At 46.7% G+C, this 21,887-nt stretch overlaps 1 protein-coding gene across 3 annotated transcripts; it reads left to right on the forward strand.

Moving 5' to 3' along the window:
• Positions 1–10,199: 10,199 nt before the first annotated feature.
• On the forward strand, positions 10,200–20,262 carry Snx11 (sorting nexin 11). 3 transcript variants are annotated; one of them, XM_034507298.2, is made up of 8 exons: positions 10,200–10,353; positions 12,397–12,456; positions 13,382–13,436; positions 14,052–14,138; positions 14,403–14,503; positions 17,354–17,449; positions 17,669–17,881; positions 18,794–20,262. In XM_034507298.2, the coding sequence occupies exons 3-8, from the start codon at positions 13,395–13,397 to the stop codon at positions 19,065–19,067; spliced, it is 813 nt and encodes a 270-aa protein (XP_034363189.1). In that variant the 5' UTR covers positions 10,200–10,353; positions 12,397–12,456; positions 13,382–13,394; the 3' UTR covers positions 19,068–20,262. The 3 variants fall into 3 exon arrangements, with proteins under 3 accessions (XP_034363189.1, XP_076792014.1, XP_076792015.1); XM_076935899.1 differs by lacking the exon at positions 10,200–10,353 and adding an exon at positions 12,076–12,274; XM_076935900.1 differs by lacking the exons at positions 10,200–10,353; positions 12,397–12,456 and adding an exon at positions 12,632–12,855.
• Positions 20,263–21,887: the final 1,625 nt, after the last annotated feature.

Below are 21,887 nucleotides of genomic sequence, written 5' to 3' on the forward strand. Positions count from 1 at the left end.
AACGCCTGATCTTCCTGCTTCCACTTTCCAAGTGCTGAGATTACAGACATGGGCCACCACATGCAAAACTTTCCCTTTATTGTCCTTGCCGGTGGGTGACATCCATGGACATTTCTCCATCTCCGTGAACATTCCTTAACAAGCTAGTCTAGAGAAACAGAATTAAGCAAAAAAACCACGGCTGTCATTCTTTAACAAGTGTGCTAGCTCTGATTCAGCTAGGTTGCTGCTAACTGCTGAGCTGGAAACTCCAGTAAGGACAGAAGCTTCGTATGACTCATTGTATCCACAACACTCAGTAAAGTCCTTGGTGTTTGTTACTAACATGCACATGGCTATGTTTTGACTCTCAGTATTTATTGGTAAAAATTCATTGAATATGCGATTAAGTGAATAAATGAGCTTGTCTCAAAAGGCCAAGACAGTGACAACTTTCCTGTTCAAAAAAACAAGACAAAAGAAAAAGAGGGTTAGCTTCACAATGTCATACAAAAATCAGTTAAAAGAGACCGCTTCTTCCTGAATGTATTTGGGTTGGGCTTCCAAAACTAGGCGGTCACCCACCCATTCTGAATAACTTTGATAATGAGAATATTAATAAAACTTGTAGTTTTGTGTTATCTTGTATTAGTGTTGGGCATCAAATCCAGGGCCTTGTGTATGATAAGAAAGCTCTTTATAGGCCTGGAGAGGTGGTTCAAAGGTTAAGGCACTTGCTGCTCAGATCAGAGTTCTGTTTCCAGCACCCAAGTGGTGGTTCAAGACATCCTGTGACACTGGTTGCAGGGAACCCAACTCCTTCAGCTCTCAGCTGCACACACATACATTTGGACATACAACACTTTACTAGTGAGCGACATGCCAAGCTCAGGACATTATGATTGCGGTTGTACTCCACTGCCAGGAATCCTGATTTCTTTTTTTCCCTTCTTGGTCCTCAATCTGCACCCTTGTAACAAGCAAGCACTGTGAAGCTAGGGTAGGTACCTTCAGAACAGGTTAAGCACCCCCTTCCCCTGCAGACATGCTTTCTCTGGGCAACTGCCCTGGCTGTCCTGGAACTCAATTTGTAGATCAGGCTGGCCTCAAACTCACAGAGAGCCAGCTGCATCTGCCTCCCAAGTACTGGAATTAAAGGGGTTTGCTACCACGCCCGGCTAAATTGCTTTTTTGATTATTTTAAAGTCAGGGTCTTCTACACAAATTCCTTGGCCGCGAACTCTGCACGGGCTTCCGCTCCCTAACTGCTGAGATTAACAAATGGCTGAGACATTCGTCTCAGAGTTTGAACACTGGGTTTCAGCACCAGATGAATTTAAAAAAAGAAAAGAAATATAAAGGAAAGGATATCATTGCTTCTAGGTGTAGTGGAAGAGAAAGAGAAAGTTTATTATAGATAAAAAGAAGACTGTAGGGGGCTGGAGAAATGGTTCAGCAGTAAAAAGCACTGAATGGGGTTCCAGAGGTCCTGAGTTCAATTTCCAGCAACCACATGGTGGCTCACAACCATCTGTAATGGGATCTGATGCCCTCTTCTGGTGTGTCTGAAAACAGGGACAGGGTACTCATATACATAAAATAAATAGTAAATCAAAAAAAAAAAAAAAAAAAAAAGCACAGTCAAAGGTGGACACCTCTGGGGGGTTCCAGAGTGAACACGCCCCTGAACCATGTGAGGAGAAGGCTCAGGGGAGGAAAGAGGGGAACTTGCAGAAACCAAGATGGCAGAACATTAAAAATGGAGTAGGTAGGTAACCAAAATGGCTGGATTACATAGGGAAGAGCCTCTGGGGGAAGGGCAGCCCAGTTCCGGGTCTAAAGAGTTCCAGGGGGTAACTCATCAGAACAAAGGGATGCTGGGAGAACCTGGCGGCAAGGCTTTGATGTGTTAAATAGTCACCTCAGCCTTTTGCCTCCAGGTTTGAGATTTAACGTGCAACTCCACTCCGGTCAATCGGTCAAGTTCTTGGTTGGCGGTGGGAATTAGTATCCCAAATATATTGCATTTCTAATTATCAAATCGTGTTCCTGTCTGCATCAAATGCTGCCACCCCCTATCCCCACACAGCCCCACATTCCACTCTCCATATAAATGCACTGGCCTTGCTCTTCCAGAACACCCCCTCCCCTCAGCACCCTCGCGGCTGCTAACAACTGTAACTCTAGTTCCAGGGCATCTGACGACCTCCCACACACATACGTGTAGGCAAAACACCAATCCACATAAAATAAAAATAAATTTGAAAAAAAAAAAAAAAAAGGAATTCAGGGTGTCAAAACCTACCTTTGGTTTCTACATAGTGAAACCATGTGCTAATCTGAAACTGGTGATTTATGCTAATCGGAAAATCTGCCAGGAGTGGCTCAAATGTACAAACCTAAGATTTCTGTTTAACAATATTCGTTTTGAAAATTGTTAAGAAGCCGGGCGCATGCCTTTAATCCCAGCACTTGGGAGGCAGAGGCAGGTGGATTTCTGAGTTCAAAGGCCAGCCTGGTCTTCAGAGTGAGTTCCAGGACAGCCAGGGCTACACAGAGAAACCCTGTCTCAAAAAACCAAAAAAAAAAAAAAAAAAGAAAAAAAAAAAAAGAAAAGAAAAAAGATGTACTTTAAAGATTTATTTTATGTGAATTCACTGTCACTCCCTTCAGACACACCAGAAGAGAGCATCAGATACCACTACAGATGGTTGTGAGCCACCATGTGGTTGCCGGGAATTGAACTCAGGACCCCTGGAAGAGCAGTCAGTGAATAGCTGAGCCATCTTTCTATCTCCTAAAATGTAAATTAAAGAGTGAGGAAAGTACAGAACTTTTAAAAACATTTCTTTCCACTCTGTTGTTGGGAATTCTTTTTTTCACTTGAATACAATTTTCTTTTTTTTCTTTCTTTCTTTTCTATTGTTTTGAGACAAGGTTTCTCTAGAGATCTGCCTGCTTCTGCTCCTAAGTGCATGTGCCACCACTGCCAGGTTTCTTTTCTTTTTTTTAATTTTATCTATCTATCTATCTATCTATCTATCTATCTATCTATCTATCTATCTGTTGTTTTTGTTTTGAAACAGGGTTTTTCTGTATAGCCCTGGTTGTCCTGGAACTCACTCTGTAGACCAGGCTGGCTTTGAACTCAGAAATCTGCCTGCCTCTGCCTCCCAAGTGCTGGGATTAAAGGCGTGCGCAACCACTGCCAGGCTCTTTCCTTTTTTTTAAAAGAAGATTTATTTTCATGTTTATTTCATGTGAATGGTTATGCACATGTGGACTATATGCATACAGTACCCTCTAAGACCAGACGAGGGCGCCAGATCTCCAGGGAACAGGAGTTTACTGATTTTTGCGAGCTGCCTTGGGGGTCCTGGAAATGGAGCCTGGATCCTTTGGAAGAGCAGCCAGTCCCTCCCTCCCTCCCTCCCTCCCTCCCTCCCTCCCTCCCTCCCTCCCTCCCTCCCTTCCTTCCTTCCTTCCTCCCTCCCTCCCCTCCTTCCTTCCTTTCTGCTGTTTTACTGTAAGCTAGTGTATATAAAATAGTTAAACCTTGTGCAACAGAAATCCATGACAGAAGGTTGTACATCATATGTATACATATGTATATGTTCCAGAGAAGCTTTTGTTCAGCCTTCAGATTCGTTCTCTTGAATATTCACTGGTTCTTGAAGAGTGGTTTGGGAAACCTCAAGATATGCGAGTAAAATGAAGAACCGACTTTCTGGAGTCTGAGGGATTTGGGCTTGAAGACACTGCACTTAGCAGAGGGTCATTCTGAGCATTCTGCAGACAGAACTGTTTTGAGTCTGCAGCTGCCTCCGTAATCTTCACAAGGTTGAGCCTGTCCTCTGTCTGGAGCTGCTGCCCTAGAAAAACCTAACTCAGGACAGTCATGTGACTAAGGGAGGCAGGTTTGGGGATGGCAGGCTCAGCCAGTGTTCTTCAGTCATTATGTAGACCAGGCTGGCCCAGAACTCACAGAAATGTGTCTGCCTTTGCCTCCTGTGTGTTGGGTGTTTTAGTTTTGAGACAGAGTCTCCTGTAGCCTGGGTCTCATGTAGCTTGGGCTAGCTTCAGACTTAGTGTAGCCAAGATAGCTGTTAGGTCTCAAATCCAGGACTAATGGCTGAGGGATCTACTTAACATATTAAAGCAGACACTGATCACCAAGTTCTCCCTGCACCCCTCAGTCCCTACCTGTTACAGGCCCCTCCTGGCTAGTGTACCCCACTTACTACACTAAACCTCTCCAGCCCAGGGGCTGGGCTGTCCTTTCCCTAGCTGCCCTTCCCTCCTCTGTGATCTGTTTTGGTTACTGGGTCTTTTCTACCCTTTACTGTCCTGGCTTCTTGGTCTGGCTACGCTGCCCCCCCCATGCACCCCCTTCACATGGCTCAGGGGCATGTTCACTGAGTCTCCTGGATGTCTCTGCCACTGGCTGCCCCCTCCCTTTTAGCTACAATGAACTTCCTCCTCCACCACACCTAGGAGTAAGTCATGTCCTTTTCCTTTTCCTTTATTTTTTCCACTCAATAATCTCGAGTTCCTGATCCTCCAGTCTCGTCCTCTAAAGAATTGGCATTACTAGGCTTTGAGGCACCAGGCACAGTTTGGCCAGCCACCTGAAATCCAATTGTTAAAGATTTATTCATTTCGGGGTTAACATATGCTCTCTTATAAAACGTAATGCATTTAAGAGATGTTTCACATTGATTTCCTGATAGACTTTGACAAAAATATGTACTTTTAAACCACATGCCTCTGACTTTGACTATTCTGGTTTCTCTCTTTCTTTCTTTCTTTCTTTCTTTCTTTCTTTCTTTCTTTCTTTCTTTCTTTATCTGTGGGTCTTTTTGACTTTAGAACTCATGATCAGCTTCCCCAGTACTGGATTATAGGCATGTGTCAAAGGTCTAGCTTTTTTTTTTTTAAATGTACATTGGTGTTCTGTCAGGTTCCCCCCTGTAAGTGGAGTTGTACTGAGAATTTTGGTTTCTTTCTTTTATTTTTTAAGAATTATTTGTTTTATATATGTGAGTACAATGTCGCTGTCTTCAGACACACCAGAAGAGGGCACTGGATCCCATTATACATGGTTGTGAGCCACCATATGGTTGCTGGAAATTGAACTCAGGATCTCTAGAAGAACAGCCAGTGCTCTTAACCATGGAACCATTTCTCCAGCCTAGAGAATTTTGGTTTCTAAAAAACCCAATTATGTTACCTGAATGTTTTTGTTTTAATCCCAGGTATGAGCTGAGAGACTGCCTCACAGCACATGATTGTGATTTGCCTCATGCACTAGCAGGGGTGTGATTTTTGCTATCTGTAGAGAGTTTAATTCTGGGGATTCTGGACAAGGTATAAATGGGAGAGTCTTGAGAAGGTGGTTGCTGCTTCTGGGTGTTGTTACTGTGATTTGTCAAGTGGCCATGAGCAAAGAGATGAGAAGCTGGAGATCTCCTGATGATGAAGATTGGACTTGCCCCAAGGAAGCCAAGGCCGCTAATCGCCAGGTAGTAATCTAAGAGGTCAATACCCCTTTCCCCTCTCACCCTTCTTCTCTTCTACCTAGTGTTGGGGGTTGGAAGTGATTAGGGTGGAATAGGGGTTGGAAGGGAGGCAGAGAGATAGGAGCCCAATAAAGTAGAGAGAGAGAAAAAAAAGGCTAACATGGAGTTAGTTATGAGCTTCAACATGGGTGCTGGGAATTGAACCCTGGTCCTCTGGAAGAGGAGCCAGTGCTCTTAACCACTGGACCATCTCTCCAGTCCTTAAATATATTTTATACACAAAGTCTGGAGGTATTTTTAGCATGTCTGCATTCTGACTGAGACCTGCATGAAATCTCTGTAGCCAGGGTACTGGTGCTCACTATGTTGTAAGTAATTTTGAATGTGGATTGTCTCAGTTGTTTGAAACTGTGCTTGTTTTGTATTAAGATTGTCCCTAACATTAACAGTTAAAATTTTCTAGGCAAGGCGGCACATGCATATAATGTCAGCATTTACAAGGCTGAGGCACAAGAATTATGAATTCCAGGGGCGCCTGAGCTATGTAATAAAAACCTAGCTTTAAAAAAAAAAAAAAGGCAAGGGAAAAGAGATGACTAATCAGGTATCTGAGCACAGAGTTGGCCATGTAAAGGAAAATGGAAGTATTTTCTTTCAAGCAAAAATTTTACCTTTGGAAATGTAGTATCTACCAGAGTGAGGCTGACAAGCTCTTGATGAGATCAGTGATGATATTAACATGATTTAATTTTTTTTAAATGGAATTGCAGAGATGTCTCAGTAGTTAAGAGCATTTGTTGCTCTAGCAAGGAACCTGAGTTTGGATTCCAGTGCCCATCTTGGGTGGCTCACAATAACCTGTAACTCCAGCCCCAGGGGATCCAACACTTTCTTCTGACCTCAGTGGATCTATCTATCTATCTATCTATCTATCTATCTATCTATCTATCTATCTAATCTATGAATGATATATATATATATATATATATATATATATATATATATATATATGTATGGATACATATGATAACACACACATACATATATAGGATATGTATATGTATTCTCTTCCCACCCCATGTGTGTACCCGTGAAGAGGACAACTTGTAGGAGTTAGTTCTCTCCTTCACCATGTGAACTCAGGTCACCAGGCTTAGTGGTAAATGCATTTGGCCACTGAGCTATCTCACAAGCCCCTTATGTGATTATTTTAAATTCAGTGCTGGAGAGATGGGTCAGTGGTTAAGAGCAGTGGCTGCTCTTCCAGAGGACCTGACTTCAATTCCCAGCACTCACATGGTGGCTCACAACCATCTGTAAAGGGATCTGATGCCCTCTTCTGGCCTGCAGGTAGACATGCAGACAGAGCACTCTGTACATAAAATAAATAAGAATAATGAAATGCATCAACATGGGAACCAGACGGGCTATCACACTGTAAGTCAGGCTCTTCTAGAACTCACTGTGTAGCCCATGGTGCCTTTAAAGGTGAGGCAATCTTCGTAGTTCAGCTTCTGGAGAAGTGCTGTGATTGCAAACATGATCTATTACCACATCTGACTTTGAGCTCATAGCTTGGATACAGTTTCAGATTCTGTTCTGCAGGCAACTTTTTAAAGAACCATCACTTGGTGGGAGCTTTGCAGTACAGCTCCGTGTTTAAATCCTGTGCTGCTCTTGCAGAGGATTGGGGTTCAGGTCCCAGTACCTGCATTTGGATGAGTGACTCTAGTTCCAGGGGATCTGACATCCTGTGTACTGTAGTCACTTTAAGCTTATCCCCAACTGGCTTATAAATAAATGAGTGTGTGGTTATTTTGTTACAATTACTGGAGGGTATGAGGGTAACCCCTAATCTACTCTTCTAACTGCTGGCTTGGCTGCCTCTCTGGTGGTGTACTCCAGATCCTTGCTGTTTCTCCTGGCCACATGCTCATGGCTCATCTCCCCTCATGGAGGCTTCCTCCTCCTCTCTCCTTTTTCCTCCTCTACCTGCTCTTTCCTCTCTCCTTTCTTTTCGACCTCCCAAACAGTAATTCAAACCCCACCTACTTCTAATCCCTCTGGGAATCAATCAGCTTTAGCCAATTTTATTTAACCGGTAGTTTGAAACCGAGGATTAAGGTTTGCACAACAAAAGCTTGTTTAACTCGACAAGTAGCTTGTAGGTCTGGACTTTTCAGTACAGAATTTAGCATTACAATACATAGCAACATACCAAACCCCTCAACAGTCCTCTTCTGTCCCCCATGGGTATCCGCATACACAAGTAGTACACACACACACACACACACACACACACACACACACACCCCTTTACAAAGAAATCAGTACTTGTCAGCTGGGTGTAATGGTGGACCTGTATAATCAGCACTTTCGAGGCTGAGGCAGGAGGGTTGTGCATTTTACATTTGAGGTAATCCTGGTCTATATACTTAGTTCTGGGCCAGCCCAGGCTGGATAACAAAGCTTTTATCTCAAAATGAAAGCAGAGACAGAGATAGAGAGGGAGAGTGATATTTGATGTGTTTTGTTATACCAAAGGAGTTTTTCCGGTTGGAAAAACTGGAGAAAGCTAAAAATATATAAATAAATTATCAAAAAAAAAAAAAAAAACCCAAAAAAACCCTAAAAATACCCTTTTTTCCACCATAACATTTGTTATTCTTTTTTGTTTGTTTGTTTGTTTTTTGTTTTTTTGTTTTTGTTTTTGTTTTTTTCGAGACAGGGTTTCTCTGTGTAGTTCTGGCTGTCCTGGAACTCACTCTGTAGACCAGGCTGGCCTCGAACTCAGAAATCCACCTGCCTCTGCCTCCCAAGTGCTGGGATTAAAGGCGTGTGCCACCACCGCCAGGCACATTTGTTATTCCTCATCTACCAAAACAATAGAGCATGAAAAAGAAATGAAAAAGCAAATAAGACTCCAGTTGTCTCTACTAAGCCAGATACTAAAGAGATATACAAAATTGTAACATAGAGCTGTTCTTCTTGTTTTTTTGTTTGTCTTTGAAAATACAGATCATGCTGGGCAGTGGTGCCACAGGCCTTTAATCCCAGCACTTGGGAGGCAGAGGCAGGTGGATTTCTGAGTTTGAGGCCAGCCTGGTCTACAGAGTGAGTTCCAAGACAGCCAGGGCTACACAGAGAAACTCTGTCTTGAAAAACCAAAATAAATAAATAAATAAATAAATAAATAAATAAAATAAATAAATAATTTATTTATTTTATGTATGAGCATAACTGTAACTGTCTTCATGCACACCAGAAGAAAGCATCAGATCTCATTACAGATGGTTGTGAGCCACCATGTGGTTGCTGGGAATTGAACTCAGGACCTCTGGAAGAGCAGTCAATGCTCTTAACCACTGAGCCATCTCCCCAGCCTGAGCCCATAAGTTTTTAAGGGGAGTTGAGATTAGAGAAACGACTTCGAGGTTGAGAGTACTTTCTGCTCTTGTATAGGTTCAGGGTTCAGTTCTCAGCATCCATGCAATGTTTCCAACCATTGTAACTCCAGTTCCAGAAGATCTAAAGCCCTCATCTGGCCTCTGAGGGTTTCAAGTAGACATCCATACTTATAGGCAAAACACTCAGCTACGCAAAATAAAAAGAAATAAATATTCATGTTTGGTGTATGTGTGGCTCAGATCCATTGAAATTGGACTTGCAGGAATTTGTGAGGTGCCTGAATTTGTGGGTGCTGAACTCATCTTCTGAAGCCATTTCTCTAGCCCCTGTTTTGCTGTTTTTGAGACAGGGTCTTAGGTAGTCCAAGCTAGCCTGAAACTCACTATCTAGTTGCTGTTGGCCTTCAATTCCTGCCTCTACTTCCAAGTGCTGGGATTACAGATGTAAAATTAACTTTTAACAGATCAAAGAGGCTTTTCGTTTGTGTCTTCAGACAGCCTTACTCTGTATCCTGGAACTCACGTTAAGTCTTTAACTTTCCAAGTGTTAGGATTCCGGGCATGATGCCGGGCAGTGGTGGCGCACGCCTTTAATCCCAGCACTTGGGAGGCAGAGGCAGGCGGATTTCTGAGTTCGAGGCCAGCCTGGTCTACAAAGTGAGTTCCAGGACAGCCAGGGCTACATAGAGAAACCCTGTCTCGAAAAGCAAAAACAAACAAACAAAAAAACAAAAACAAAAAAAGATTCCGGGCATGAGCCACTTCTATTGGCTTAAGAGGAATTTAGATATCTCCATAAGTTAGCATTTTCACCGGTTTTTTTCTTGCGTACTAACTGCATGATTCTGCTTTGGCCTTGACAACTGTTGAGCTGACAAGTTTCTCGTCTGTTTTTTGCTGGGATAATCTGTGGCTTTTCCAAATCTAACTAGCAGTGCCCTTGACATTTCAGGTGGGTAACTGCAACCTTCGAGGTTCAAGAGAGCTTAGTAAGGTTTCACGAACGCGAGAAACCTCCCACTCTAATTGTTCTTTTACACCCCGCAGATACTTGGGATCCCAAAACGCCTTCGCCAGCTTTTAAAGACGTTTCCTGAGCGCTGATTGGCCTGCCTGACGGCGGTGGGCGGGACGCGGCACCGGAGTGGACTTCGCGGGGTTCTTCGTCCTTGCGCTCCGCCTCCCGCGCCCCCTAGCGATTTCCGGAAAGATGCGCATTTCAGCGCAGGCCTGGGCGGGGCGGAGAGCCTCCGCTGACCGGCGATCGCCACTGAGAGCCCTGGTCTGCAGGGGTGGGGCGTCCTGGAGATTCAGGATTGGCCCGTCGGGAGCCGCCTCCCGTCGTGCACCGGGGCACCGGCGACTCACCCGGAAGGAGAAGCCGGGGTCGGGCTATAGGGTTCGGTGCTGGTGGTGTCGCTGTAGAGAGCTGCTGCTGCTGCTCTCAGGTGAGGGGGCGTGGGTGGGGCCGCGGCTCGTAGGTGCTGCTTGAGAGTGGGATGCCGGCTTGAGCTGTAGCGGTGGCATTTGAGTGATGGCCTCGGTTGACACTCTAGGGAAGGGGCTGTCTTACCGCCCGGTGTGAAAGTGAGGGTTTGCTGGGACCCAAAGAAGAAAGGAAGCCTGGCTTTTCAATATACCTAGAAATTAGAAGGTATCTTTCCGTTCTGAGTTTAAAGAGAAGTTTAGTTCTGAGTTTAAAGAGAAGGACCATTTGGTTGGTTTCCATCTAAGTTTGCTAATGAATGGAAAGGAGTGGCCGGAGTCAAAGTTTAGGAGTGGAAGGAAATGGCAGATATTTTTTCGCAGATACTGGAAATTATGCTCGCCTTTGTTACTTGCAGGTGAAAGGAGTGGGTTACCGACTGAAAGGTGAAAACAGCTATTTGATGGACAGGTTGTCAGGCGGAAGAGCTTCCTCGAACACCTGTGGGTATTTAGGAAGGCGAGGTTTTCGAGTTGCTGTCTGTTGACACCAAAGGTTCTAGGAGGAATAAGGAAGGGCGGAGGCTCCTTGGTGCATTTTTTTTAACAGCCTGATGTGTTTTTAATGTGACCCTTGAAGTAGTTCAAGTGGCAGAGAAAATGAGAAGGCTTTGAATTGCTTCCCTGAATTAGCAGTTGTGAGCTTTACAATGCGTCAGACTTTGTACACACCAAAAGCCCTGGCTCTTCCCCTGGACTGTTGGTGCTGGTACTGTTGAGGGAAGCAGAGAGCACTTCAGATGGGATGGAAAAGGCCCCGGAGATGTAGTTAGCATTAAGTAAGTTTCCTAACCTTTGGAGGGTATTTCATTCTGTCTTTTCCCTAATGGATGCACAGATCCACCTCTTCGGACAGGTCATAGAGTTAATTTAGAACTTGATGCTTCTCTAGGGATGGAACTGAGAGCTCCGTTTTCTTTCGAAGAGTGGTGTCGTTGGGAGGGACATTGACGGATAGCAGTGGTTGTTAGGAATGGAGTCTGGGTTTTGCAGTTCCAGCGTTTTAAGGAAATTGACAACCAGAACCTCTTCAGTGCCCCCTTACACTTAGCTTTGAGCCTACAGAGTCTCAGGAGGCTTGGAGTGTCTTAAAAGCCAGTTTATGACTATTTGTTTCTATGTGACGTTAGCTCCAAAATAAAGTAGAAAAACTTCCACATGGGGGTGCTGCAGGCCCCTAGCAAACTCTTCTTTAGACCAAACATATCATGATGAACAGTTAGTTAGTGGACTTGAATTTCACAGACTTTTTCAGGCAGAGAGGTGTGATCTCCCTAAGTGTGTAGATGACTTTCTTTCTTGTCATCGTTTCTGTTGTACTACAAACGCAAACCAAACTAAAATAATAATAATAATAAAATAAACCACTTCAGAACATTTAACTTTCTGTTCTTTTGCTGGCAGTTTAACAAGTACCTAAAAAGAGAAGCGGGGAGAATCCCATCAGGTTAATTATTCACAGAAAACTTTTTGGTTTTGGTCACAGATCTTTGTCTGCTTCTGTCTGGACTGTCGTATTGACTGTCGGCTTGGGTTATTGGGGAATTGAGGTTTTCTGCATTTCAGCTTAGGGCCTCTTGGAGGTGGTGATTGCTGCGGGTGAAAAATCAGACTGTCAGCAAGAATGCTGTTTATTATGGTGTTGAAATCACAAAACCTTGGGTTTGCTCCACAGTTCAGCTCCATTTTGTCATCTGCCGTGTAGCTTTGTCCCTGCACTTAATGTTTGTCTGTAGAGAGACCTTCTGGGATATTGGAAAGAATTACGAAAGCTGTTTGCTCTGCTAATTTCATGCTGTAAACGAGTTCTCCTTCCTTTGAAACATTAGCCCTATGTTAGCAAAACATAAAATAGACGGAAGCTCATTATGCACTCTTCTAATGGTAAGGCAGAACTAATAAGAGAATGTGTTTAAAATTAATTGTGGGACTGTAAAAATGAGTGGGTGTGCGAATGGGCATGGGAGGAGGAGAGGGAGAGCTTAGACAGAGTCTTGTTTTCCCAGGAGCCAGCCCGGATCATTTGTTGGCAGTACATATTGGCTGAAGTCAGTTTTCATTTCAAGGTAAATTGGAAAGGGAAATTAAACCTTATTGTTCTGCTCTTAAGAGAGAGGAAGGGGGTGGGGGCGGCAGCCAGGGTGGATGCTTTTGGAGTGGCTCTAGGAGTAACAAGATTAGTGCTGTATTTTAACAGAAGGTGACATCATGGGCCCCTTTGGAATCCAGTAACCCTGTGCTACAGCCTTCATGGTCCCCTTGTTGGAGTGGGCGATGTCGCTGTACGCATAAACTACCACACTGGGGGAAATCAGTGGCTTAGGCTTTAATGAATCTTTACAAAGGAGCGGAATGCATCCTGAGTTGACCTGAGAGGCTGTGGGGTGCTTGGGCAGAGGTACAAACCGGATGGCATGGCAGGATCGCAGTTGATGATAATGGTTGGCTCCAGTTCTGGAGAGCTGGTAAGGGAAGGTGGTAAACTGAACCTGGGCTCTTCAGTTGGGTGCTCCTAGGAGCACTCACCTCTATGGAGGTGACTTTGGTTAGCAAGACAAAGAGAGATTGGTATTTGTAAGTTGTCTCTAAACAACCAGGAGGGGGTGCTGGTAGGTTCCTTTTCAAAGCCGTGTTCCACAAGACTGCTAAGCCACAGTCCTCGGGCAAAAGTTTTGCAATGGAATGCACCTGCCTTTCTGGCCACACACACTCTCCTTATGTCCCTAGGAGCTCTAGATCGAGGTGGCCTTGTAGAGGGTCCAGCAGTAGTCTGAATGGAGGCAAATTCCCCAGGGCTTTCAGCTTGAGGCTAACTACTGTGGGTTTTCCCCCCTTCCTCTTTCATGTTTTTCATATAACTGGGTTGGGAGAAAGTTACCTATCTGGATTTCCCCAAAGGACATCTATTAAAAACTTTGGGGGTTTTGCTCGGAGAGAGCCTGGTAAGGACATCTAACTGTGTTTCTTCCCATGTCCTCTGCTCCACTTCAGATGTTCTCTTCACATGTGCTTTTGGTGTAGGATGTTGGAGAACCAAGAGCCGGAGGTAAGCAAGGTCTCCAGGTGGGTCAGAGTTGGAGGGCCGCTTAGAGGAGGGGACACAGCTGGCAGGGCGTCGTTTGCGGGGCTTTTTCCCCTGTTAATACTCTTGGGGTTTCTCTTGGGCTCAAATTAAAGCTAGGAGAGGGAAAGGAGTAGCAATTGTGTGTGCCGAAAAGTGAGCCTCCATTTTGACTACCTCTTCCATTTTCTGGAATGTGCTGGAATGTGCTCAGCCTTCCAAGGTAGGATTACAGGCCTTCACTATAATATCCTGAAGAACAGGGAGTTTTGTTTTCTTGATTATGTTCTATCTTACACAGTGCCTGACATGCTCAGGGGATGCTTGTTGAATGAATGGAGAAATGACTGACGTTTGGTACTAAGAAACTCTGCCTGCTACTGTGTGGTCAGAGCTGCCTTGCTAGCTGGGTGTGGTGCCTCATTGATCTCAACACTGAGGAGACAGAAGTCGTACTTGAATTGCCACCTGATGAAGGCAGTTAGTCTACCTCATGAGCTCCTGCCAGCCGGGACTCCAAATCCAAACCAAACAACACTCTCTGTGTGTGGCGGAGCTGAACTAAAGTTGAAGGAACATTTTTTTTTTTCTAACCTGCAGGAGGTGATCACAGTTCGAGTTCAGGACCCCAGGGTGCAGAATGAAGGCTCCTGGAACTCTTACGTGGATTACAAGATATTCCTCCATGTGAGTCAGGCTTTGGTAATGGGGTCAGCTGCAGGGCTATGGGCTGTGCTGAGGTAGAAAGGATTTGTGAGACAGAAGATTTACAAGAGGAGCGGGGAGAGGAGGAGCTTGAAGGGTAATGCTGCTTTCAGGCTGCCTGGTGGCGTCTTGGTCCGGGACCCAATAGCCTGATAATCTGTCACCCTAATGAGTGGGGTGGTTGTGAACTCATGTGGGACTAAGGCTTTCCCCATTTAAACTTCTTTTTTGGACTTTTCCTTATAGACGAACAGCAAGGCCTTTACTGCCAAGACCTCCTGTGTGCGCCGGCGCTACCGTGAGTTTGTGTGGCTGAGGAAGCAGCTACAGAGGAACGCGGGCTTGGTGTGAGTTCGCTCTTGTGCCTTCTCAGGTCTGAATGGATTACAAGGGAGCTAGAGTTTAGAGGGAGAAGAACATAGAATGAGCCAGGCTGAGGAGCTTGAGAAATGCTTGAACTTAGGTGTTTAAGTCAGTGAAAGGAAACCAGCACTTCTCCCTCTGTTCATGCCATTGGACCTAGCAAAACTGAATGAACGGGAAAAAAAGTGAACACACACATACTTCCCTTCTCGCACGTAATGATTAAAATAATGTTCTGTATGCTTTATAACAGAAGCTGAAAACATTTAACAGTAACTTGCCACAACTCACCTCATTTTTAGAAAATTTGGGGGCTGGAGTACTCCTTTAGTTTAATTTAGTTTTGTTTTCTGAGATAGAGCCTGTGTGTAAAGCTCCAGCCTGGCCTCAAATGCCCCAGATTCTTTCCCGAGCTTTCAGAGTTGCTGAGATTATAGGCACATGACAATATGTCTGACTTGGAGTAGTTCTAATTCATATGAAAGGATGCAGCAGTCTGCATTTCACTGTGTAGAGCTGGTGCTGGGGAGGTGGGGGTTGGTGAAATGGTTGTTGTAAAACATGAGCTGAGTTCACATCCTTAGAACCCATGTAAAAAGCCTGTAATTCCAGAGCTGACAGACAGAGATGGGGAATCGGTGAATCCTTGATAGCCAGCTAGGCTGGCTAACGGATCCGTTCTGAGTTCAGTGAGAGACTACTCAGTTTCAGCAAACGACGTGAAGGCGATTGGGGAAGACACCTGTGTCAACACTGAGCTTCCACGTGCATGTGCATGCACACGCTCCCCCACGCCAATGCAGAGCACAAAGGCAGGAGAGCTGGGTGAAGTGGAGCAGGCCATGAAGTCCTCCTACCTAGGAAGCAAAGACAGGAGGATTAGATCAGCCAGGGCGATAGCTTATCGAGGCATGTGTCACAAAGTCCCAGAAGGGGCTGGAGAGATGGCTCTGTAGTTAGGAGCACTTGCTGTTCTTGCTGGGTTTGGCAGCCCACATCAGGTTGGCCACAACTGCCTGTGATTATAGTTCCAGGAGATCTCATTCTCTTCTGGCCTCTATGAATACTGTATACACATGGTGCACACAACACCAAGCAAGCATGTATACATAAGTAAAAAAGAAAATATTAAGAGACCCCCAACCACCAATAAAAAAGAAGAACAAAAGCAAATGATGCTGGAGGTGGGCACACTAGGTGGAGTGCCGGGATGTGAGGGGTGGCACACTAGGTGGAGTGCCGGGATGTGGGGGGTGGCACACTAGGTGGAGTGCCGGGATGTGGGGGGTGGCACACTAGGTGGAGTGCCGGGATGTGGGGGTGGCACACTAGGTGGAGTGCCGGGATGTGGGGGGTGGCACACTAGGTGGAGTGCCGGGATGTAGGGGTGGCACACTAGGTGGAGTGCCGGGATGTGGGGGGTGGCACACTAGGTGGAGTGCCGGGATGTGGGGGTGGCACACTAGGTGGAGTGCCGGGATGTGGGGAGTGGGCACACTAGGTGGAGTGCCGGGATGTGGGGGGTGGCACACTAGGTGGAGTGCCGGGATGTGGGGGGGGGCACACTAGGTGGAGTGCCGGGATGTGGGGGTGGCACACTAGGTGGAGTGCCGGGATGTGGGGGGTGGCACACTAGGTGGAGTGCCGGGATGTGAGGGGTGGCACACTAGGTGGAGTGCCGGGATGTGGGGGGTGGCACACTAGGTGGAGTGCCGGGATGTGGGGGGTGGCACACTAGGTGGAGTGCCGGGATGTGGGGGTGGCACACTAGGTGGAGTGCCGGGATGTGGGGGGTGGCACACTAGGTGGAGTGCCGGGATGTGGGGGTGGCATACTAGGTGGAGTGCCGGGATGTGGGGGGTGGCACACTAGGTGGAGTGCCATAGCAGCATGGGTTTGGAATCATAGACCTGGTTGCTAGCTTTGTTATGTGACACTGGAGTTTCATGTCCCTGTTGAGGCCCAAGCTCGAGTCCCTGTTCAGGCGCCAAAATAATGTTGGGGTCCACACTAGCCCCATGTTGGGGCGGCCAAAAAACGTCGCAGCCCAGGCAAAATGTTGAGGCCTGGGCCGACCCATGTTTGCCTGCTACTGTATCCTGGCCCAAGCTGCTGCTCCAGTCCGCGGGTCGGGGTTCAGCAAGAGCGAGGGTGAGGGCAGACTCGAAGAATGGAGACCAGACAGGGTGTGATTCAATCCCGTTTATTCTTCAGTCTCTCTTCCTCTAAGTGTCTCCTGTCTGATTCTCCCTCTATAGTCTGATTTCTGATCTGTTCTGTCTCTGCCTTTTATATGTCTTACTTCTAAGCCACGCCTCTAAGTTACACCTTTAATCATGCCCTTAGGTCTTGTCTCTAACTCTGATCTCTATACTCCTAAATCATACTGTTAAGTCACACACCTTTAATCTCACACACCTTTAATCTCACACACCTTTAATCTCAAGGTATCTAAACCAAGATTATCGGAGTGTTCTCAGCTGTTGTAGGCTATTGTAATCCAAGTCTCATGTCAGGGTATATGGCTCAAGATGGCTGCAAAGCTGATAGCCGCTTTCTGCTAAAAGTCGGCCCCCAACATGCCCCCTTTCTGGTTTTCTAACAGGAGGACACTAATAGCTTTCTCGTGGGGTTTTTAGGTGGATTAAAAGCCATGTTTGTGGACATTTCATGCAAAGTGCCTGCCATAAGGCCTACCATCAATCAGTGTTAGCTCTGTCAAGCCTCCTTACTAAAAGCCAAATATACTGACTGGCCCTCTTTCTCAGGGATTCTTTTGGGTGGGGTTGGGGTGATATTTCATTTACCTTGGGTAATACACTATGATTCCACAGACCTGTACCAGAACTTCCTGGGAAGTCCACTTTCTTTGGCGGCTCTGATGAGTTTATTGAGAAGCGACGTCAAGGTCTCCAGCATTTCCTGGAAAAGTGAGTGGACATTAAGACAGCCTGCCATTATGGAGGCTGGGTCACAAGAAGGCTGTATGCAACCCCTGTCTTGCTCATACAACCATGGTTCTAGCATTTTTCCTTACGCCTCCCATTTCCAGTGCTCCATGAAGCCAAAGCCCAGCTGGGATGGGGATGGGGGAGGGGGAGGGGAGGCTGTGCGTCACGTGTTGTCCTGTGGTTTACTCTCTGTTGCAGGGTCCTGCAGAGCGTGGTTCTTCTGTCAGACAGTCAGTTGCATCTTTTCCTCCAAAGCCAGCTCTCCGTGCCCGAGATTGAAGCCTGTGTCCAGGGCCGGGGCTCCATGACTGTGTCTGACGCCATTCTTTCCTATGCTATGTCGAACTGTGGCTGGGCCCAGGAGGAGAGGCAGAGCTCCTCTCACCTGGCTAAAGGAGACCAACTTAACAGGTAGGAGCTGTTAGGTGCCCAGTGACACTTGACACCCACTGGGATGCCCACGTGCTGGGGAAAGTAATATCACAGCATTGGTACCCTTGGAAAGGCCTGGTTCTCTTTCTTGAGTGGGAAACTAGAGGTCCTGTTGAAACTCAGGGAGAAAGAAGGGAAGGCTTCCTTGGCTGGCTTTTTCTTCCTGTTTAAGGCAGATTCTTACTCTGTGGCCCATACTGGCCGGGAGCTCACTGTATTCTATGCCAGGCTTCCTCTTCTGGTGATTTTTCTCCCTCAGACTTGAGCTCAGGGATCTAGGTGTCTAAATAACGCTCTGTCAATTTTAGAACACTCTTCCCTTCCTCCTTCCCTCCTTCCTTCCTTCCCTCCCTTTCTTCCATTCCTTCCTTTACAGGTCTCACTGTGTAGCCCCAGCTGTATAGACCTACTTACTATGTAGGCTACTTGCTATGTAGACCAGGCTGGTCTCAAACTGACAAGAGATCTGCCTGCCTCCGGAATGCTGGGATTAAAGGTGTATACTACCGTAGCAGGCTTTTTAAAAATTAATTAATTATTGTGGTTCTGAGTGGGAACAAAGCCTGGGGGGCTTCACTTGTGTTTATGTGTCCTACCTCCAAGCCACGTCTTCAGCTCTTAGGCCAGGCTCCTATTCTCAGTGAGCATCAACTCTCCGTTGCCCCTGGTAACCATAGTGTACTTTCTGTCTGGATCTGCCTGTCCTGGACATTTCAAACATACAGAGTTGTATGGCAGGTAGTTTTGTGTATTCAGCATAATGCTTTAAATTGTTTGTTTTTTGAGGCAGGGTTTCTCTATTCCCTAGATGTGCGATCTGTATGTCTGTCTATGCCCGTCTCCATTTTTATCATCTCTTCACACCGTCTTTCTTTTCCTCTCTCTCCCCAGTTGCTGCTTTCTTCCAAGATCGGGGAGGAGAAGCTCCCCTTCGCCGCCTCTGAGTGACGAGAAGGACCACTTAGAAACGTGGGCTCCAGTGATCGACTCTGAGGGCCCGTCCTTAGAAAGCCCCATGCTGCCACCCAGCTCCTCACCAGCCTGCTGCGATCCTGCAAGACCTGATGAGGGACTCTCTGTGTCCCAGCCTGCAGGCAGGGCTGTGGCAGGGGACCATGCTGTGCCTTTGGATCCTGGTCAGCTAGACACAGCGTGGGGAAGGTGAGCTGTGGCTGCTCTCCATGTTCTCCTGCGTGGCAGAGACGGTGCAGGCCGCAGTCACATTCAGGTGGGATTGGGGACAGGGCAGGTGTAGGGGAAGTCAGGCCATTGAGCGTCTTCCAGTCAGATCTACTCAGGTTTGTTATGCAGAGGTTGTGGCTGCCCGCTATATCTCTCCCTGGGAAAAACGCCACACTGGAGTTTGTGAGTTAAACACAGGGCCCACAAGCTGTTGGCTTTAAATAGAACTGTATTTACTTTCCCAGGAGGTGAGATTCTTCAGGTGTTTGTTTAAAGAGAACTGCCATGGGTGAATGGTTGGGGAACCCCTTCATGACAGATTTTTAGCTGCCATATTGAACATTGTCCCAACAGAAAGTTTCTATTGTTCTCTTCCCTGCTTGGCAGACTTCAGTTTTTGCTCCAGCCCCTGGAGCATCTTGGCTGTGGGAGGCTGACCTCTTGCCTGCCTGCCTTCTTGTGTGGACAGAGTGCTAAAGATGTGTTCCCCACCTCCTTGCCTTTCAGTAAATGGCCCTGATGTGACTGTTTGCTGAGGTTTCCAGCATCTTCCAAGACCTTGCCTGGTTGAGTGGGGCCTAAGATCTTGCAGGCAGTTAAAGCCTGTTCAGGCAAAGTGGTGGGCCACAGCTAGAGGGAAAGGAACGGGTCGGAGGTGGCTCTGGGCTGCCCATCTTCTGCTTAGAAAGCAGAGCTGGTGTTTCTGCAGGGTTAAAGTGGTTTCCCTTTTTTAGATCCTTTTCCTCTTTTAATAACAACTCCTTGCCCCTAGGGCTTTGACTGCTAGGCCTTCTGCTGCTGTCCTGGGAAGCCGAAGTTCAGTCAGTGGGGCACACAGGCTTTGTTTCAGCCTGGAAGTGAGGGCTCTGGGGATGGAGATAAGGAGCCATGAGCTGTCTGTCCTTCAGACAGTGCGATTCCTGTCTCCTGCTGCTGAAATCAGCTCTGCAGAGAACAGGGGCTGCTAGCTGGAGTACTAGGGTGGGCTGTGTGCCCAGCTCACCTTGTTGCTGCTGCTGCTCTGTTCTTGGTTTGTGTGTGTTTCTCTCCCTCTGGGCACCCACCCCAGTTGTGGGGTCTACCCCAGGTGTGGTACTACTGGCCTGCATTGCGGGATTGTCATGGCATTTAGTTCAGAGTTGAGGGGCTTTGGCCTGAAATAAAATGCAAGTATTTAAGACTGTTGTTGCAATTTGTGTCTAACAAGCTGTAGCAGGGAAGGAGGGAGTGAGAGCTGGCAGGAGTTACTTTCATAAATCATAAATTTATCAGTGTGGAAATACCGCTGTAGAACTGTGCGCGGAGCTCTCCTGCCTTGCGTGTGAGACTCAAGTTCACCACTGCAGGAGGGACGGTTTTCCAGAGAGCTAGGATGCAGATCTTCTCACAGATCTGGGCATGAACCTTGTTAGGTATAATTTACCTGATGTTGCTTCCATCTTCGAAGCCTGTCTGAGGTGCCAGGTGCTAAAAGAGAAATAAAGTTTGTCAACAGGCAGATGCAAAGCGCTGGCTGCTGTTCTTCCCTCCTTCCTGCCCGCCTCCCCTGGGTCTTTCCCTTATATGATGCATCAGAGCGAAGCCAGGATAGAAAACCTACAGAGGCAAATCCAAAATGTCAAAAGAAGTTCATTTAAAAGGGGGAAAAAAACTCCATACACAACCCTCACAAAACCCGACAGATGCTAGGCTAATGGCATCCACTCTGCCGATTGGTGGGGATGGCTCATGAATATTAATGAGTCCAATGCTCCAAATGGTGCAGCTGTGAACCCAGCTGTGCCTGAAGCTCTCTGATCTCAAAACTTCCAGACAGGAGCCGGAGGTGGTCTGTGTCAATTCCCTACTCAGCCAAAAAACAGCAAGCTGGGTTGGCCTTCTTCTGTTCTCCCCTCTCTTCCTGAAGTTGGTGCTAGGCAGCCAGCTCTGCCAGCAGACTGGGCTGCGGGGACAGCAGGCACTCTGCAGACATGGCTGTGGTTTCTCAGACTCCTGTTTTTTTTAATGATCCATTAGCAGCAGTGCATACAGCAGCACCTCAGTTAATGTGAGGCCAGGCGCCGGCTCATCTCAGTCCTGTGCTGAGTTGGGTATTGGCTGGAGATGTCCGAAGGAGAGAGCTTTCCTAATAGCCTGGGCCCACGTACCAGAAAAACAGCAAGCATCGATGAAAATTCCTTTTCATTCAGGCAGTGCCTGAGTCCTTCCGCATTTTTCTCTGTCCAGTGTGTGCGTGCGGAAGTCCAGCCTCCACAGCTGGATGGCTTCTGAGTGAGAGATGAGTCGCTAGTTGTGGGGAATAGCCCACTGAGTTGTGTGGAATCAAAGTGCTCTTTATTTTGATCTGAGCTCTGAGGCCAGTTTGGTGCCTGCTTTAGTCACAGTTAGTTCTATGACCCACGTCTAGTCAGCTCCCTAAACTGTGTTGTCGGTAGGGTGTGCCTGTGAGGACTGAGAGGAAGGTTATTTCAGAGAGGGTAGACAGTGAAGGCAGGAAAGTTCTGGTGTCAAAATAGTTTGATATAAGTTGTTTGATTTGATCGGAGTCGTAGGGTAGGCGAGCGTCATACTCCATTTCTCCCTGAGGAAGACTTGTAAAAGGCAGTTTTTAAATGCCTGACCAGGACCTGCAGGTTGTCTGTGTCATTTCTATACCCAGTTTGTCTGATCTCTGTAGGAAGTGTTTTCTGAGGTCTTTGGCACTAGGGTGTGGTGACACACATCTATAATTCTCAGCATTTGAGAGGCTGAGGCGATAGGATCGCTGTGTGTTTAAGGCCAGCCTGGGCTACAGAGGGTCTTC

Source organism: Arvicanthis niloticus, chromosome 6, assembly GCF_011762505.2.
Source record: "Arvicanthis niloticus isolate mArvNil1 chromosome 6, mArvNil1.pat.X, whole genome shotgun sequence".
NCBI lineage: Eukaryota > Metazoa > Chordata > Mammalia > Rodentia > Muridae > Arvicanthis > Arvicanthis niloticus.